Source organism: Schistocerca americana, chromosome 7, assembly GCF_021461395.2.
Source record: "Schistocerca americana isolate TAMUIC-IGC-003095 chromosome 7, iqSchAmer2.1, whole genome shotgun sequence".
Taxonomy (NCBI): domain Eukaryota; kingdom Metazoa; phylum Arthropoda; class Insecta; order Orthoptera; family Acrididae; genus Schistocerca; species Schistocerca americana.
Window position 1 is genome coordinate 249867610 of NC_060125.1, and position 18608 is coordinate 249886217.

The following is an 18608-nucleotide window of genomic DNA, read 5'->3' on the forward strand; positions in this document are numbered from 1 at the left end:
GTACATAGTCATTTTGTTGCAATTCATTCAAAGATTCAGCTTTGGAAATAATCAGCTATATGGTTGCTTAATTTTCCTTAGTTGGACACCATGTGAGATAGAGGACTTCCCATGACGACGCCGTCCACTTGTTCAAAATATTGGTTGTTGTATAAGAAAATAAGTTGAGGTAAGCATATGTCTAAACAAATGCCACAATGTCTTTCTCAGACTTGATGCTGACAAGCTCTAACAAGGCCTTATAAATAAAGATACAATGTTAAAACTAACCAAAATATCCAATGGTTGTAGCTTAAATGTCTTCAGGCATCCTATGAAATCCTCTGAATTCTGGATGTGATGGTTACATTTGCCTACGAGAGATCCCAACAGTGAAGTAAGATATTTAGCCAGGAAATAGGTAGGAGCGAGCTCCAGTGTTGCTCACTATTGGGCAAAGAGGGGACCCATCGTTACATATCTTCAGTAGGCTGTACAGCTTTGGGGGAACTGCAGCCCATTGGCACAGGCCCTTAATGACTTTAGTCGGAATAGAACTCTTCTTGAGACAGTATGATATTTTCTCTGGATCTTGCATCTCGGATCCTCTCATAGCTTGCAATATCATGGCCATTGAGTAACACCTCTCATCATTTAATTCTAGCAGAGGCTGCAGAGTCAAAATGATACCCTGTGGTGCATGGCATCCACTGTAGTGGACGGCTGTAATTGGCCACTTTTACCTACACTGTGACCGTGTTTTTAGTTTTCAATGCATGCAGTCCACTCCAGTGGACACTCTCCACCTGATGCTACCATCAGTAGGGCGGTAGCAGAACTATTAGAGTGTCTGATTGCGTCCAAACATCACAAGTGATCAAGATGGCGTCTAGGAAGCGTGGTTGTGGACCAGCGTGTAGTATTTCAGTGAAAGACTTCTATGGGTGTTCAAGATACGTGGTAAGAAAATTTGTAATGAATCTAGATAGATACTGTTCCATTTGTAAATAATCAAAGATCGCCAAAACATATATTTTCGATTACTATGAAGCAAAAAGTGTGTGTCCACTACAGGGGACATCATGCAATAATGGCATTGGTCATGAGCTGTCTTACAATGTGACATAGTAACTCAGCACTCTGAAACATTTAGTTTGTTTCTCATTTTACAGTTTTTAGTATAGTTTCTTAGTTAAGCACAGATCTTATAATTTATGACACAAGAAATCGTAAATTAGTCCTAAAATTCTGAATTTTAGGAAGTAATTGAAGATTTGCCATCTGATTCAGATTGCACACTGGGAGACGAAACTGACAATGAATTCGGGGAACCACAGTCATCGAGAAACTTAATTGTGGAAACAAGTTCCAGCTCTCATGACAATGGTTCTGATTCTGATGATAGTGAGAGTGAAACTCCATGTGATGTTACAAGTTCCCAGCCAGTGAAAAGAACGCAGCTGTCAAACTACAAGTGGCAGCAGACAGACAGTAATTCTGTACCGGTACCAAAATTTACTGGTGTGGAAAAAATAAATGTAACTGGAGACAGTCCTATTGATTTCTTCACAGAAATAATTTCCAGTGAAATGTTGGAACACATTGTGTTTCAAACTAATCTGTATGATCTTCAGATTGGCAAATTGAATCTTGGACTGACAGTTCCTGAACTGAAAACATTACTAGGTGTGAACATAGTGATGACGTATATCAAGTTCCCTCGTACCTGATCATACTGGTCATCAGAGGAAGGTCTAAGGATGGATTTAGTTGCCAACTCTTTACCAGTCAATCGGTATGATAACATACTGCATTTTCTTCATTTTGTGGATAATAGTGCAGTCGATCAAAGCAACACAGATCGTCTGTACAAAATCCGTCCATTTGTGGAGTGTCTGCAAAAAAACTTTCTTCTTGCCGCAGAAGCTGAGGAGCATCCGTGTATTGACGAGAAGATCATACCTTTCAAGGATAGGAGCAATATCAAACAGTGTGTTGCTAACAAGACGAAGAAATGGAGACTGAAAGTCTGGGTGAGAGCTGGTTCTTCTGGTTATGTGTACTGTTTTGAAATATACCAAGATGGGTCTGGTGGGAGGCAGCCAGTTAGTGAGTTTGGAGCTTGTGCTGATGTGGTTCTACGACTTTGTGATGATACCAAGTACAAGAAGCACAAAGTATTTTTTGACAACTTATTTTTACAAGTGTCCCACTATTCCAGGAGCTAAAAAAAATGGCATTTGAGGCACTGGGACATGCCAAGCAAACCGGCTTTGAGGTGCTCAGTCGGTGCTTCCTTCAGACAGACATGAGAAAGGGTGCACGAGGGGACTGTGCATCTGTTGTGTGTAAAGAGGGCACAACCATTACAAAATGGTTTGACAATAGGTGTGTGCATATTGCTTCTACCTGTGCTGGTGCACAGCCCATATCACAAGTTCATCACTGGAGCAAAACGGAGAACAAGACCATCAGTGTACCTCAACCATTCAGCTTCACTTGTTACAATCATCATATGGGAGGTGTAGACTTCATGGACCAGTGTCTAGCATTATATCCACATCGTCAGCGAAACAGGTGGTGGTACCTGCGTGTCTTTTTTCATTTTATTGATATGGCCATTGTGAACTCTTGGTTGCTATATAGGCAGGCAAGTAATGCCATCCGTCTCCTTGATTTCAAGGCGTCAGTGGCACTATCAGTCATAAACCTGGGAAAATATGAACAGTCAGCAGTAAGGAGAGGAAGACCTGTTTGTACTCCAAGAGCCCAGAAAAAGAGACCAAACGTAAAGCAGCAGATGAGGTGAGATTTCATCAAGGGGTTCATTGGCCGAAACTTTTGGACATAAAAAATGCAAACAGATGTCATAGTCAATTGTGCAAAAGGAAAACCAAGTACGTTTGCACTAAATGTAAGGAACCTCAATGTCCAAATTGTTTTGAGAGCTTCCATACAAAAAGAAATAATTAACAGACGCAGACCCAGGAGTTCTTAAGTGTATAGTGTCCACTCCAGTGGACATCTGTATTTTTCTTTTTGTAAATAGAAAATTTGAATAAAACTTTGTATTTTGTGATAATAGGCATTGTTCTTCACTATATAAACCCCATTTCAAAAAATTTTTCTCACTTGTCAATAATTCATGCATCATAGGGTTAAACTTGGCAAACGTTGGGACAGTTTGCTTGTCACAGCATATCAATAAAAAGGCCAAAGTGCAGAGCAGTTTACCTCTCTTATGTAATTTATCAAACTCGTGTACATAATTGGCCACCACCTCCCCATAGAGGTACCAGATGTGACCTTTCAGGCTTTCCCAGCAGATCTGTTGTAAATACACTTCTCAGGTTTGTCGCTGGATCGTATTCTGGAAATCCCACAATATTTCATTAATATAACTGACATCTTCAGGTGGTGGTTGATGTCACTGCTACAAGATGCGACTGATGATAATCAATATTTTGAACAAGTGGAAGGTGTCGCCATGGGAAGTCCTCTGTCTTCCATGGTGGCCAACTATTTTATGGAAGATTCTGCGAAAAAAGCACAGCAGTTGGCAAGTTTCCAACCTTCGTGCTTCTGGCAGTATATAGACAATACATTTGTGGTGTGGCCCCACAGAGTAGAGATTACCTATGTTTTTCGAGCATCTGAACTTGTGCCATCTAAATATACAGTTCACCATTGAAGTGGTGAAAGATGGCATCTTACCATTCTGGGACATCATGGTTAGAAGAAAAGCCAACGTTACACTGGGACACACTGTCCACAAACCAACTCATTCAGAATTATATTTGCAAGCCACAAGCTGTCATCATCCTACACATTGTGGTGACTTACACTCTTAATACATAAACCACATGTGGTTTCAGATACCGACGACAGTCTGCCTGATGTGCTGCAACACCTAAGAACATTGTTCAAACAGAACGGCTATTCTGATTGACAGAATAGCCATGCATTCTGTTCTAAGCAAATTCAGAGCAGGGATGTTAATAAAGATGTGGAGGCAACCACTGCAATGGTGTTCGTGCCGTATTTTGCCAGCGTGTCTTCAAGAATAGAAAAATCCTCAAGGGAAATGACATAAAGTGTGTGTTTTGGCCAGCAGAAAATTTGAGGAATTTGTTGTGTACAGTCAAAGGCAATCTGAACCTTAGGAAATGTGATGTGTATAAGATCTCATGCCATTGTGGGAAATCTTATGTTGGGCAAATGTGTCAAACTTTTTCCAGAATGAGATTTTCACTCTGCAGTGGAGTGTGCGCTGATATGAAACTTCCTGGCAGATTAAAACTGTGTGCTGGACAGAGACTCGAACTCGTCAAAGGCAAAGGTCCCGGGTTCGAGTCTTGGTCTGGCACACAGTTTTAATCTGCCAGGAAGTTTCATGTCAAACTTTGCTGCAAGAATGTTATGTTGAGCACCATCGTCAAACACGCCTGGGGAAACCTGATAAATCAGTGGTGGCGGAGCATTGCCTGGACATGAGACATTGCATGTTGTACGATAATACTGAAGTTTTATCCTCAACGTCATCTTTCTGGGATTGTGTTCTTAATGAGGTCATACTTATCCATATGGCAGATCTTACCAACAGTGGTGCAAGTTCTCAATTAAATGCTGCCTGGAGTCCAGCACTGGCTACCATTAAATTAAAACAGAAGAACCAATAACTTGCAAATCATGAAACGACACAGTGCACTGCTGAGATTTAATTCAGCTTTTAACCACAGGAGCATCCAGCAGCACAGTCCTTGCCCACTGCACACTCGCAGAAGGCCTTTCTGCGCCTCCTGGGAGCAGGCCCAATGAGACAGAAGGGGGAGGGTAAAATCCCCAGGATCCTAGCTAGCCTCATGGGGGCTCAACTGTCTCAAGGGATCGGATTCCCAAGGGTGCTCGGTTGACAAATATCAGACTACTATTGTAAGATAAATTCTGTATATTATAAAAAATTAAAGAACATTACCTCAACAGCAGCCTAGCAATCTAGCTCTTGCTCTCCACTTCAGCTATTGACATTTGTGATTCTTATAGGCCAATTACATGCAGTTCTGTTTCATGTTGAATCTTAAGTGCATGATATATACTTTAGACATCATCTGCTTAAACCACCTTGCAATGAAATCGAAAATGCACTTCTATAAAATATTGTTGGAATCCTACCAAAACGTTTCCCCAACAAATGTACATGGCAACAGCTGTGAAACATTGTTAAAATTTGATAGGATTGCCAACAACATTCAAAAATAATGCCTTACTGATTTTACTCAAAATAGACTGAAAATATTTTGCATTCAAGAGTAAACAAAAATAAAAGATTGTGTATTTGTATATAACTGCTCTGGAAGTACAGTAAAAGCAAGGAAATTAAATGACATAAAAGTGGTACATTGGACATGCTGATGCTCAGAAGTAAAGAGATACTGTTCTTCTTCTGTAGAATACCCAACTTACATGGGAGCTTTCATCTTACTTGATGAGATGTTATTTCTTGGTTAAAGAGGCTTGCCTTCAGAAATTCATCTCACAAAAGTGGAGGTCCAATAATGGAAATTTTCTCAAAACATTAGAGCTCTTTGGTCACTATGATGCAATTATTGCAAAACGCATTAACAAAGTCAAGATGCACAAGAAGTTGGAAAGTGTTTGCAACTGCATTATCTGTCGAATGATCCTGGGAATAAATTTATTTCTAGTTGTACCCATCATGTCACAAATGCCATCTTGGAACAAGAGAGGAAGGAGAAATATTATTCAATTATTGTTGATACAACTTCTGATTCAAATCATACTGGGCAGAAAACATTCATCATGCATTATATTTACTTCAGTAAGGAAATTTGCTAGTATGAAATAAATTGTGTGCTTTTGGAATTCCTAGATTGTAATCAGAAAAGATGAATTGTTGCTCTGCATTTAATTCGATGAGTACTTTTTTTTTTTTGGAGTGATTCAACTTCTTACAAACTGTTCAGTTGCAGTCCACAATGATGGGGAAACTCTGAAACAGTATGTTGGAAGTTCCTTATATTTCATGTCTGATATCCATTGGAGTGTTCGGATTGACGCCTCACAGTAAGTGGTATCGGTTTTTTTGAATTATGTGAGCTCTTTCAAGTGTTTAACTGTGGCAACTACCTGGCTAAAGTTGTTCGTATTAATTGACTAGAGAAACAAATTAGTAAAAGCTCGAAATACTACCATAGATTTTGAAGTAAAACACGTTGAGACTGCATTAGATAACTTAAAATATTATCATGAGAATTGGGACACTCTTGTCCCTGAAACTAAAATTGTTGCCAGTGTAATTAATATAGGTCCTGAATTTCCTGAGGTGCACATTGTGAAGAAGAAATAGTTTCTTTATGAAACCAGGGAGTAAGTAACAAATGTGAATTCAGAAGATTTGTTAAAGATAAATGTTTTTATGTCACCATTGACATTCTAGTGTCCAGCTTGATGACCCTTTAGGAAGATTTTAGATGAAACACATGGATTTTTATGGAAATAATCGAAATTGACTGACAGTCAGGTTGCTGAGGCATGTAAGTTAGTTATTAGTGATTATCATATTGGTGTTACAAAAGATTTAGAAGAAGAAATTAAATATCAGAAAATAATTCATACTTAAAACTTTGACTACATTACTTTGGAACCATCAGACCTCTTGAGTAAGTTGCTCTAGTTTAAAATTTCTGAATCTATGTGTTGCTATGCTTTCTTCTACACTCTTCCAGCAGCAAATGTAGCTGAAGCTGTAGCATTCAGCACCTTGACTTGTGATGAAAATTGTCTAAGATAACTGTGCATCAACAATGTCTCATAGATTTAGGAACCTTGCCACTGAATGTAATTTGGCAAGGCAACTATATTTTGATGCTATAATTCAAACAGTCGCTAAAGGAAAGGCTTGCAAAGCGCCATTGACAGTGTTATGGGCAAGCAGGTTATAATATGCTACATGTTGCATGATTCATTGCAGTTTACATGCAAGCTTACTGATGTCTGTTTACTGAACACTCCATATCACAATATTACTGGCGACTTAGAAATCAGTATATATTTAGCTTTTTGTTTCAGAGTGAAGTTAAATTAAACCAATTCATGAAATAAAGTTAAATGGCACATACATAAGTTTACAATAATTCATTATTGAATAACATCTGAAGTCAAACTTCTAACATGTAAGTTTATCAGTCATATCAGTTTTCTGTGTTGCAGTGTTGGTCTCAGTCGAGCTGTCATCCAGTCCCTAACAGTGGTGGTCTTGGGTTTCTAATCACTGTCTTTGTCACTACTTTTCAAACCATTATTTAGTACTATACTGTCAGTCTTCTATTCCATGAAAGCGCCATGCTGCTGCTGTTCTTTCTCGATATAAGAGGTCATCCAATAAGGCTGGCGAGTTTGACTGGTATGTGTTGTCAGTGCTCACACCTGCTTAAAGTACTTACCACAATATCTTACAAATAACTTTCTGGGGATGGCAACCACAGCTCCACATTATGAAGAACAATAACAATACTCAATAACAATTCAAATTATCATAAAAATTATAACAATTAAAAATTCAAGAACGATTAGGTGTTTCCGAAAGTCACATAGCTGTATGAAAGTGTTTTATTCACTACTACCGGTTTCACATCAATATAGATGCATCTTCAGGTTTATAATGGTTATATTTTCTTAAAGTAGATGGACAGTTAAGTAGCCCCAGTTTTCAGGTAGTTATCCACGTAAAAAGTCAAACCACAATGGTGGGTTGTCATAATAAAATTGAGTACACCTAAAAGATGCTCCTCAGTATATACATGACTGTTGAATGATCCAGGGCAGATAATACCGCATAGGTTACATTATAAGGCCTGTTAAGACAGCAATTGTATAAACCGATGTTTTAAGTTTTACTTAAAATGTGCGTACTTCTGCCGTATTGCAAATACGCCAAAGTGGTGTAGGCAGCCCATGGAGGCTAGCAGTATACAGCTTCCATGGGCTGCTTACAACACATCAGCTTGTTAGCAATATGGCGTGACTACACACATTTTAAGTTTTACTTCATTGGTTTATGCAGTTACTGTGTAACAGATCTTGTATCATATCCTACGTGGTGTTATCCGACCTGGCTTATGCAACAGTCTTGCTTTGTACATTTTGAGACACCTCTTTAGGGTGTACTCAATTTTATTATGACAACCCACTATTGTGCTTTGACTATTAACAAGGATAACTTCCCGAGAACTTGGGCTGCTTAACTGCTCATCTACATTATGGAAATATAACCATTATAAACATGAAGAAGCATCTATACTGACTTAAAACTGGTAGTTGCGAATAAAGCATCTTCATACAGCTATGTGGCTTTTGGAAACACGTCATCATTATTGACTTTTCTTTTGTTGTAATTTTTATGATAATTTGATTGGTTATTGAGTTTTGACTGTTGTTAGTGTTATTCATCCGCAGTATCTTGCCAGTATGTTGCCACCTAGCAAGGAGTTATTACTACAAAGTGTGTCCGCTTGTGAGCTGTGCTCTGTCATTCACTTTTTAACAGGAAAACAACTGTCCACTGTTGATATCCATCTATAGGGAAGGTTGTATGGGCATTTAAATTGTTCAATGTTGGTGTGTGCAGTATGTGGGAGGGCACGAAGAATGTATATGACGAACAGCACACAGAGAGGCCCACTATAGTGATATGAGCATAGGACCCGACCTGTACAGCATTAGTGCATTAGTTTGGAAAAACTTGTCACATTACCAAAAATGCATGGAAAAAACATGGTGAATATATAGAAAAGTGACAGAAGCACTGCACACTGTCAATAAAATTAATTCAACATGATAAACTGTTTTTTTTTTAATATAAAGCAGGGAAACTTACTTATTGGGCATCCCATGTGTTTAACCTTTGCACTCTTTCATGATGCATCCAATTGGTGTTTTAGTTCATCCAAAACCATAGTGCAAAATTGGAGACATGATTTATGACAATTTTTTGTTTTACTGCATTCCAAATGATGTTGATTGTGATAGAACATGATACAAGGTGTAACACTTCTTAAATAACAGATGGCTTGAAATTAAACATTGTCATTAATAAAGCAATGTCCAGTAATGTGTCATTTTGAACTTGTACTGGAATGAAGGAAAGTGTATATTGTTATAAAAGTTCTGGAAGGACTTCACTGCAAAATGAGTGTGAAATGTAGAGCACAATCTTAGCAATAGAAAAATTATGCAAGTCTGCTACAAATTGTTTTCTTTCTATGAAATTATTTTAATTAAATATAATGAAAATTGCAAATAAATTTTAAATTTGTAACTACTGCAATCTATTCTCATTCTGGTTGAAAATGTGTGTTGGAAATGAGAAATGTGAATGCAGAAGGTGTGCTTGGAAAAAAATTATGTACTGAAGGCAGGAAGTTTAACTTTCAGTGTCAGTTCTGTAATTAGGAAGTCTGTCATTCATCACATCTGTAGAAAAACAATGTTACACGTTTTAACACCAGATACTAAGTAAACAAATTTCAAGAAGATATTCTGTGACTTATAATAACAAACAGACTTTAGTAATTCATTGTTTATGTATAGAAAATGAAGAATTTGCAGACGCTGTATTATTGATGGGTATGTTTATGGTCACATCTTGTGCGACATCAGAAAAATTAGGAACAGTTACTCTTATAAACCTGCTCGTACACCTTCTGCTCTGCATAGGAAAACTTCAAGTGATTTCTTTGGAGGTATCTGCTTTCTAAGTGCAATGCAGTAACACGTCACAGACTGTATAACTTCCACGAATGTTCACAGGCTGTGAAATATAGGATAATGCTGCATCTAACATGCAGCTGAACTTAGTGCTGTTTGTAGTTGCACAGTGCTACATGATTCAGTATTTTGTGCCGTGAACAGCTGTTAGCTTGCTTTAATTCTGCCGACAATATCTCATGCAAAATATTGTATGATAGTATAAATTATATTTGTAAACATATGTTGAGTGCTTAGTAAGAAATTATGATTATCCTATTTTTCATCCCAATGAGTATCTTTTGTTTATCTCCAGTATTTCCTGAATTGTGTTGTTTAAATCAAACCTTTTCTAAAATAACAGTAAAATTGGATTGCCGCATTTGGACATGGAGGCCAATCACACACCCTTCCTCAAGCCCAATCCTGGCTCTCAGTAGCCCTGCCCATCAGGGGGCACTATAAGCGTTGCTTTCCTTCAGCTGCCTGCTCCTGACCTGACAAATTTCAACACCATCACGCAATTATCGTCAGTTGCATCTTGTAGCGCTGACAACAGCATCAACCACAACCTGAAGATGTTGAACAGTTGTATCGAATTATTGTGGGAGCTGTACAGTAGGTCTGGTGGCAAACCCAAGAAGTGTATTTGCAACAGATATGTTGGGAAAGCCATAAAAGCCACAACATTATTACATGGATTACTGCTTGGTTCAAGATACTGTATGATGTAAATTGTTTTATAATAACTTTTTTACTTTTGAGTCACTGCATAGTTTGTGTTTGTTGCCATTATTTTGGCATACAGCATGTCATCTGCAACTGTAGGAATGGCTGTTATTAACATGTATCAGAATGTGAACTGCATATGTCAGTGTTCTAGTATTAGGAATTGTGGTTTTGATATGAACACAGTCGTGGTGGGCACTAGGGTATATTGTAATCCGTTGTATACTCATGTTAGTTGATCATCTTGTGGATGGTCTAAAAACACACAAAAACATAACTTATCGCCTTGGCAGTAATCCAAAACACTATGCAACCTTGCTATTTACATGTGTCGCTAGCTTTCAGTGTAGCCTTTTGTCTGCAGTAATTCTCTTCTAATGCTAGCTTCTGTTATAACCTGCTGTGTAGATCAGTTTCAATATTTGTGGGATGGTGGTTTGTATTTATGAAGTGTTCTATGAGAGTGGAATGTGTTCTGTCACACTTCAGAGCTATTGTGTGCTCTGTGTACCTTATCCAAAGTTTCTGCTTGTTTGTCCTATGTATTGCTATTGACAGGAGTTGTGCATAAGGTAGTACTTTCCTACATTGCTGAATTTGTGTGGAGTTCTTTTGTCTGATTGTAGTCTTTGTTGTACTGTGTCGTTTGTTCTGAATGCTATTGGGATCCCTTGCTTCTTCAATATATTTGCAATGCTATGTAGTATTTTATTTTTGTATGTTAGATTGTACCATTTGGTTCTTTATTCTGACAGGCTGTCACATGCTGTGTTGTCTGTGTGTTCCGTCTCTCTGTTTCCAGACTCGTCGGTTGTGCACTTAGTTGGTCTCCAATATAAGTATCTTTCATTTTTATCTTGTTGTTGAGCTTGTTTATGATATCTGTTTTGCATTCATTTTCAACAGCAATTTGATTATATTTAGTTTGTGTGTGTGATTTTTAGTTTTGAGTGGTGTTTTGTTTATTCCATGGAGCATGTGTTTGAAACTGGCTTATTTGAGCTCTCGTGTGGTTGGATGAGCTATGGGTAACAGTGGTTGTGGATGTAGGTTTTCTGTAGACAGAAAATTAATGTTGGTTGTTTCTCTTGTAATTGTAAGGTCCAGGCAATTTAGTTTCTTGTTTCTTTCAGTTTCCATTGTGAAGTGTATTTATGGGTTTACTGTGTTGATGTTACTTTGTCGCTCTTCTGTCCTAGTTTGTGTTTCATCTATGAGACAGATTATGTCATCCATATATCAGTACCATTGTATTATATTGAACCCTTCTTGTTTCAACAACCTTCCAGGAATTCCTTACCTTCAACTTGGCCCCACCATCCTTCCCCAGCTACCTCCCTAAGAACACTAACCTTTCAGCAGAGGAAAGCACAGCCAAACACAACCTTAAACCAGATCCTGACCTAATCATCCTCCCTGCAGAAAAATGTTCCACCACTGTCATGAAGAGTCACAGTAACTGCCTGGCAGAAGACTTCCGCCAACTGGCTGACATCTCTACCTACAAGATCTACCAGAGTGATCCCATCCCAGAAGTCCAACATAACCTCAAATCTCTACTAAAACCCATAGGCACTTACCTCTCCAAAGAGCTCATCTTCATTCTTATCCCAACATCCTGCACTCCCACCAGCTACATGCTCCCACAAATCCACAGACCCAGCAATTGTGGACACTACATTGTAGCTGGCTATTGTATTCCCACTGAAAGAATTCATGCTCTTGATGAACACCACCTCCAACCAAAGGTGTGAAACCAATGTCCCACATAAAAGATACTAACCGTGTTATTCACTGACTCTCCACCCTCCCCACTCCTTTACTTCCTGGATCCCTCCTCATCACAGTTGATGCCATGTCCCTATATACAAAAACATCCCTCGTGCCCATGGCTTTGCTACTGTCAAACAGTACCTCTTCCAATGTGCTTCAGATCCCAAACCCACACTCCCATTTCTTATACACCTTACCAACTATATCTGGTCATACAAACAAGTATGCAGCACAGTCATGGGCATCCACGTGGACGCTCCTATGCCAATCTGTTTATGGCCCACCTAGAGGAAACCTCCCCAAAACTGCCAACCCCTGGCCTGGTTCAGGTTCATGATGATATTGTCATGATCTGGACTCAGGGCCAAGATACCATAATAATATTTTCATGATCTGGACTCAGGGCCAAAACACCCTACCCTCATTCGTTCACAACCTCAACATTTTCTCTCCAAGCCACTTCACCTGACTCTCCTGGATGTTGATCTCCACATCCACATCTCTGATGGATCTGTCCACAACTCTATCTACATTAAAACAGTACCTGCATTTTGGTAGCTGCCATCTCTTCCACAAAAAAATCTGTCTCATACAGCCTGGCCACACGTGGACAAAGTATCTCCAGTGACAAAAACTCCATTGCCCAGTATGCTGCAGTTTTCACGAAGGCCTTCACAGGCAAGCACAACCTCCCATAGTCCACAAACAGATTCCTCTTGCCTTATCCTTCCACAACTCCCAAGAATCAATTACAAAGGAGCAGTCCCCTTGTCATTCAGATTGGAACAGCTGAAACAGACTCCCCCCCCCCCTCCACCAGGGCTTTTATTATCTCTCATCATGCGCTGAAATGAGGTATATCCTATCCAAGATCCTTCCCACCCCTCCTGAAGTGATGTTCTCTCACCCACGCATTCTAAACAGCACTCTGCTTCGTCTCTATGCCTCTCTACTCCCAAAAGTTTGCCCCTTAGATCATATCCCTGTGGAACGCAAAGGTGCATGACCTGCCAGAAGCACCCAACCAGCATCTACATCTACATGGATACTCTGCAAATCACATTCAAGTGCCTGGCAGAAGGTTCATCAAACTACCTTCACAATTCTCTATTATTCCAATCTCGTATAGCATGCGGAAAGAATGAACACCTGTGTATTTCCATACGAGCTCTGATTTCACTTGTTTTATCATGGTGATCATTCCTCCCTATGTAGGTCGTTGTCAACAAAATATTTTCGAATTCGGAGGAGAAAGTTGCCGATTGGAATTTTGTGAGAAGATTCCGTCACAACGAAAAACGCCTTTCTTTTAATGATTTCCAGCCCAAATCCTGTATCATTTCTGTGACACTCTCTCCTATATTTCGCGATAATACAAAACGTGCTGCCCTTCTTTGAACTTTCTCGATGTACTCCATCAGTCCTATCTGGTAAGGATCCCACACCGTGCAGCAGTATTCTAAAAGAGGACGGACAACCGTAGTGTAGGCTGTCTTCTTAGTACGTCTGTTACATTTTCTAAGTGTCCTGACAATAAAACGCAGTCTTTGGTTAGCCTTCCCCACAACATTTTCTATGTGTTCCTTCCAATTTAAGTTGTTCGTAATTGTAATATCTAGGTATTTAGTTGAATTTATAGCTTTTAGATTAGACTGATTTATCGTGTAACCGAAGTTTAATGAGTTCCTTTTAGCACTCATGTGGATGACCTCACACTTTTTGTTATTTAGGGTCAACTGCCACTTTTTGCACCATTCAGATATCTTTTCTAAATCGTTTTGCAGTTTGTTTTGGTCTTCTGATGACTTTATTAGTCGATAAATGACAGCGTCATCTGCAAACAACCGAAGACAGCTGCTCAGATTGTCTCCAAAATTGTGTATCTAGGGCAGCAAAGGGCCTATAACACTACCTTGGGAAACGCCAGAAATCACTTCTGTTTTACTCGATGACTTTCCATCAATTACTATGAACTGTGACCTCTCTGACAGGTAATCACAAATCCAGTCACATAACTGAGACGATATTCCATAAACACGCAATTTCACTACGAGCCACTTGTGTGGTGCAGTGTCAAAAAGCCTTCCGGAAATCCAGAAACACGGAATCAATCTGAAATCCCTTGTCAATAGCACTCAACACTTCATGTGAATAAAGAGCTAGTTGTGTTTCACAGGAACGATGTTTTCTAAACCCATGTTGACTGTGTGTCAATAGACCATTTTCTTCTAGGTAATTCATAATATTCAAATGCAGTATATGTTCCAAAATCCTGCTCCATATCAACATTAACGATATGGGCCTGTAATTTAGTGGATTACTCCTATTACCTTTCTTGACTGTTGGTGTGACCTGTGCAACTTTCCAGTCTTTGGGTATATGATTGTCAAGTATGGAGCTAATGCATCCTCATACTCTGAAAGGAACCTAATTGGTATACAGTCTGGACCAGAAGATTTGCTTTTTTATGTGATTTAAGGTGCTTCACTACTCCGAGGATATTTACTTCTACGTTACTCATGTCAACAGCTGTTCTCCATTCGAATTCTGGAATATTTCCTTTGTCGTCTTTTGTGAAGGCATTTTGGAAGGCTGTGTTTAATAACTGTGCTTTGGTAGCACTGTCTTCGATAGTATCTCCATTGCTATCGTGCAGAGAAGGCATTGATTGTTTCTTGCCGCTAACATACTTCACATACGACCAGAATCTCTTTGAATTTTCTGCCAGGTTTCGAGACAAAGTTTCATTGCGGAAACTGTTGTAGGCATCTCGGATTGAAGTCCGTGCTAAATTTTGAGCTTCTGTAAAAGATCGCCAATCTTGTGGATTTTGCATGTTTAAATTTGGCATGTTTGTTTCATTGTGTCTGCAACAGTTTTCTAACCCGTTTTGTGTACCAAGGAGGATCAGCTCCGTTGTTTGTTAATTTATTTGGTATAAATCTCTCAATTGTTGCCGATACTATTTCTTTCAATTTAAGCCACATCTAGTCTACCACTTATATTGTTAATTTGGAATGAGTGGAGTTAGTCTCTTAGGAAGGTGTCAAGTGAATTTTTATCTGCTGTTTTGAATAGGTATATTTTTCGCTTATTTTTTCGAGGATTTGGGGATTGCAATATTCAACCTTGCTACGACAACTCTGTGTTCACTAATCCGTGAATCAGTTTTGATGTTCGTCATTAACTCAGGACTATTTGTTGCTAAGAGGTCAAGTGTGTTTTCACAACCATTTACTATTCGCGTGGGCTCATGAACCAACTGCTCGAAATAATTTTCCAGAGAATGAGTTAAGAGCGATTTCAGATGATATTTTATGCGTACTTCCAGAATTAAACATGTATTTTCGCCAACACATCGAGGGTAAATTAAAGTCACCACCAACTATTATCGTATCAGTTGGGTATGTGTTTGAAATCAAACTCAAGTTTTCTTTGAACCTTTTAGCAACTGTATCATCAGAATTGGGAGGTTGGTAAAGGGATCCAATTATTATTTTATTCTGGTTGCCAACAATAACCTCTGCCCATACTAACTCTCAGGAAGAATCTACTTCAATTTCACGACAAGGTAAACTACTTCTGACAGCAACAAACTTGCCACCGCCAACTGTGTTTAGCCTATCCCTTTGGAAAACCGTTAGGTTCTTCGCTAAAATTTCAGCTGAGCTTATATCTGGCTTTAGCCAGCTTTCAGTGCCTATAACAATTTGAGCATCAGTGCTTTCTATTAGTGCTTGGAGCTCTGGTACTTTCCCAACGCAGCTGTGACAATTTAGAACTGTTATACCAATGGTTCCTGTATCTATGTTCTTCCTGTGTTCAGCCTGCACCCTTTGTGACTGAAGCCCTTCTTGTGTTTTCCCAAGACCCTCTAACCTAAAAAAACTGCCCAGTCCACACCACACAGCACCTGCTCCCATGTAGCCGCCTCTTGCATATAGTGGGCACCTGACCTTTTCAGCAGAACCCGAAACCCAACCTCCGTTTGGCGCAAGTTGAGGAATCTGCAGCCTTCACGGTCACAGAACTGTCTGAGCCTCTGATTCAGACCCTCCACTCGTCTCTGTACCAGAGGTCTGCAATTGGTCCTGTTGACTATGCTGCAAATGATCAGCTCTGCTTTCATCTTGCAAGCAAGATTGGCAGCCTTTACCATTTCCGTTAGCCACTCGAAACCAGAGAGAATCTCTTCTGATGGAAAGTAAAACACATCATCGGTACCGACTTGAGCAACCACCTGCAGTTGGCTGCACCCTGTGCTCTTCATGGCATCTGGGAGGACCCTTTCCACATCTGGAATGACTGCACACAGTAAGCACACGGAGTGCACGTTGGCTTTCTTACCCTTCTCGTCAGAAGGGGCCCCATAACGCGCCTAACATTGGAGCTCCCAACTACCAATAATCCCACCCCCTGCGATTGCCCGAATCTTGCAGGCTGAGTGGTTTCCTTAGAAACAGGACAAGCGACTGCATCTGGCTCAGTGACAGTGTCAGCCACAGACAGCACCTGGAACCTGTTTGTCAGACAAACTGGGGAGGCCTTATGTGCAGCCGCCTGGGAAGTCTTTCACCGCCTGCTTCACCCCAGGGTGACCACCCACTCGACCACAGGTGAAGGGTCAGACTCGGTGCGAGCAGTAACTGGGTTGGCTACCGGTGAGGACTGATCGGAGGACTCTGGCGTGCTGGACGTCCGTTGTATCCCCACGGCCGGCCCACAACAGTGGTGCCCATCCACTGCAGCCTCAAGCTGTGTAACCGAAGCCATCACAGCCTGAAGCTGAGAGCGAAGTGTCACCAATTCGGCTCACATCTGCACACAACAGTCGCAGTCCCTGTCCATACTAAAGACCGTGGAAAACTACCCCTATGCTGTCACAGGCTTATCCTACCCCATCAGACACCAGGACACCTATGAGAGCAGTCATGCCATCTACCAACTCTGCTGCAAATACTGCACAGCTTTATATGTCGATCCGACTACCAGCTAGCTGTCCACCAGGATGAGTGACCACCATCATACTGTTGCCAAGGACAAAGTTTGCAGCACATCCTTCACTCCTGTAATCACCCTGGTTCCAATTTCCAGCAACTCTCTGGCCCAACACCCTCCACCCAATAGTTCTCCTCCCTTTGCTCTCTTGCCCCCTCCCAATTCACATCCCCACATCACCTTCAGCCTGTGTCATTCCTTGCTGACTCCAACAACTGTACATCACACACCTAGCTCGCAAATTTGCCACCCTCCCGTCCTCCCACTTTCCTAGCCACAAATCAACTGCCTCTCTTCAAGCCTCTAGCAACCCACCCCAACCCCTCTCCCTGCCTCCCACTTCTCTCTCCCTGTATCCACTCCTCATGACAGAAGGACAAGCAATGTTTCAATGGAATACCATGTTTCACACACCCTTGTGTTGAACAGATAGATAAGATGATATTGTTAACTTTGTGTTATTTGAGGCTGTAAAATGTTATACTGATTTTCAGAATATAAGATTCCTACGTAAGCAGTTGAATGTACAGACAAAGAGACAAATACTCATGGAAAAACAACAGGAATTACCAAATAAATTGCAAATCCTTTATTAATGAAAATCAGGCAGCCCATGCCCTATCTTTCTTTCTGTCTGTCCTTTCCATTTCTCTGCAGTCTCTGTTGTCTTTTTTTTTTCAGCCTTATTTCTGAAAGGGGAAATTGATGTCTCTGAAGCAATATCTTTCAGCTGCCTTTTTCAGAAATATTTTGTGTGTTCTTAATTTATTTCCATTAAGAATTAGTTTCAGAAAAATGTTAGTAATATATATATATTACAGTGCATGTTATGTGGCACTGTAATGTAATAAACGCACATTATGGAATTTTTATTTCTAGATTCAGATGCTGCTGTAAAAAGCACCTTTCAAGAGAGATTATACAGTGCATTGTGGAGTGAACTGAAAGCATCATGTTGTGAGTCTGTCACAATTCTGTATGCTCCAAAAGAGAAAATTCTCAAAGAATTGGAAGAAAGACTGGGACCTTTTATAATACACAGCAAATCAGGTAGGAGCTGATCCATAAATTTCAGTGAAGTGACCTCATTATCCTCTCCCACATCCACACCCCAACTCTCAGGATTAATTTATTTTCTGTAGCTTCCAAGTAATCACACATTCTTCTGATAACAATGTAAATTGTGTGCATTCAGCATTGTGCTCTCTATTTAGAGTAGTTTCAATTGGCATAAATGATAGCTGTGGTGCACATGGGAATGTTGCAGTGTTGGAGACCATCTGTGTTATTATTTCATCACTGAGATTTCAGTCAATATTCAGATACTGTGTTCAGCAGTGAACAATACAGCAGTGAGAAGAAAT

At 40.0% G+C, this 18608-nt stretch overlaps 1 protein-coding gene across 1 annotated transcript in view; it reads left to right on the top strand.

The window, feature by feature from the left end:
- Positions 1-18608, top strand: part of LOC124622125 (AP-5 complex subunit beta-1-like) — a 135680-nt gene that overhangs the window by 115406 nt on the left and 1666 nt on the right. The window contains exon 17 of the mRNA XM_047147738.1: positions 18124-18294. Coding sequence (XP_047003694.1) covers positions 18124-18294 — 171 coding nt within the window. The remainder of the gene's footprint in view (positions 1-18123; positions 18295-18608) is intronic.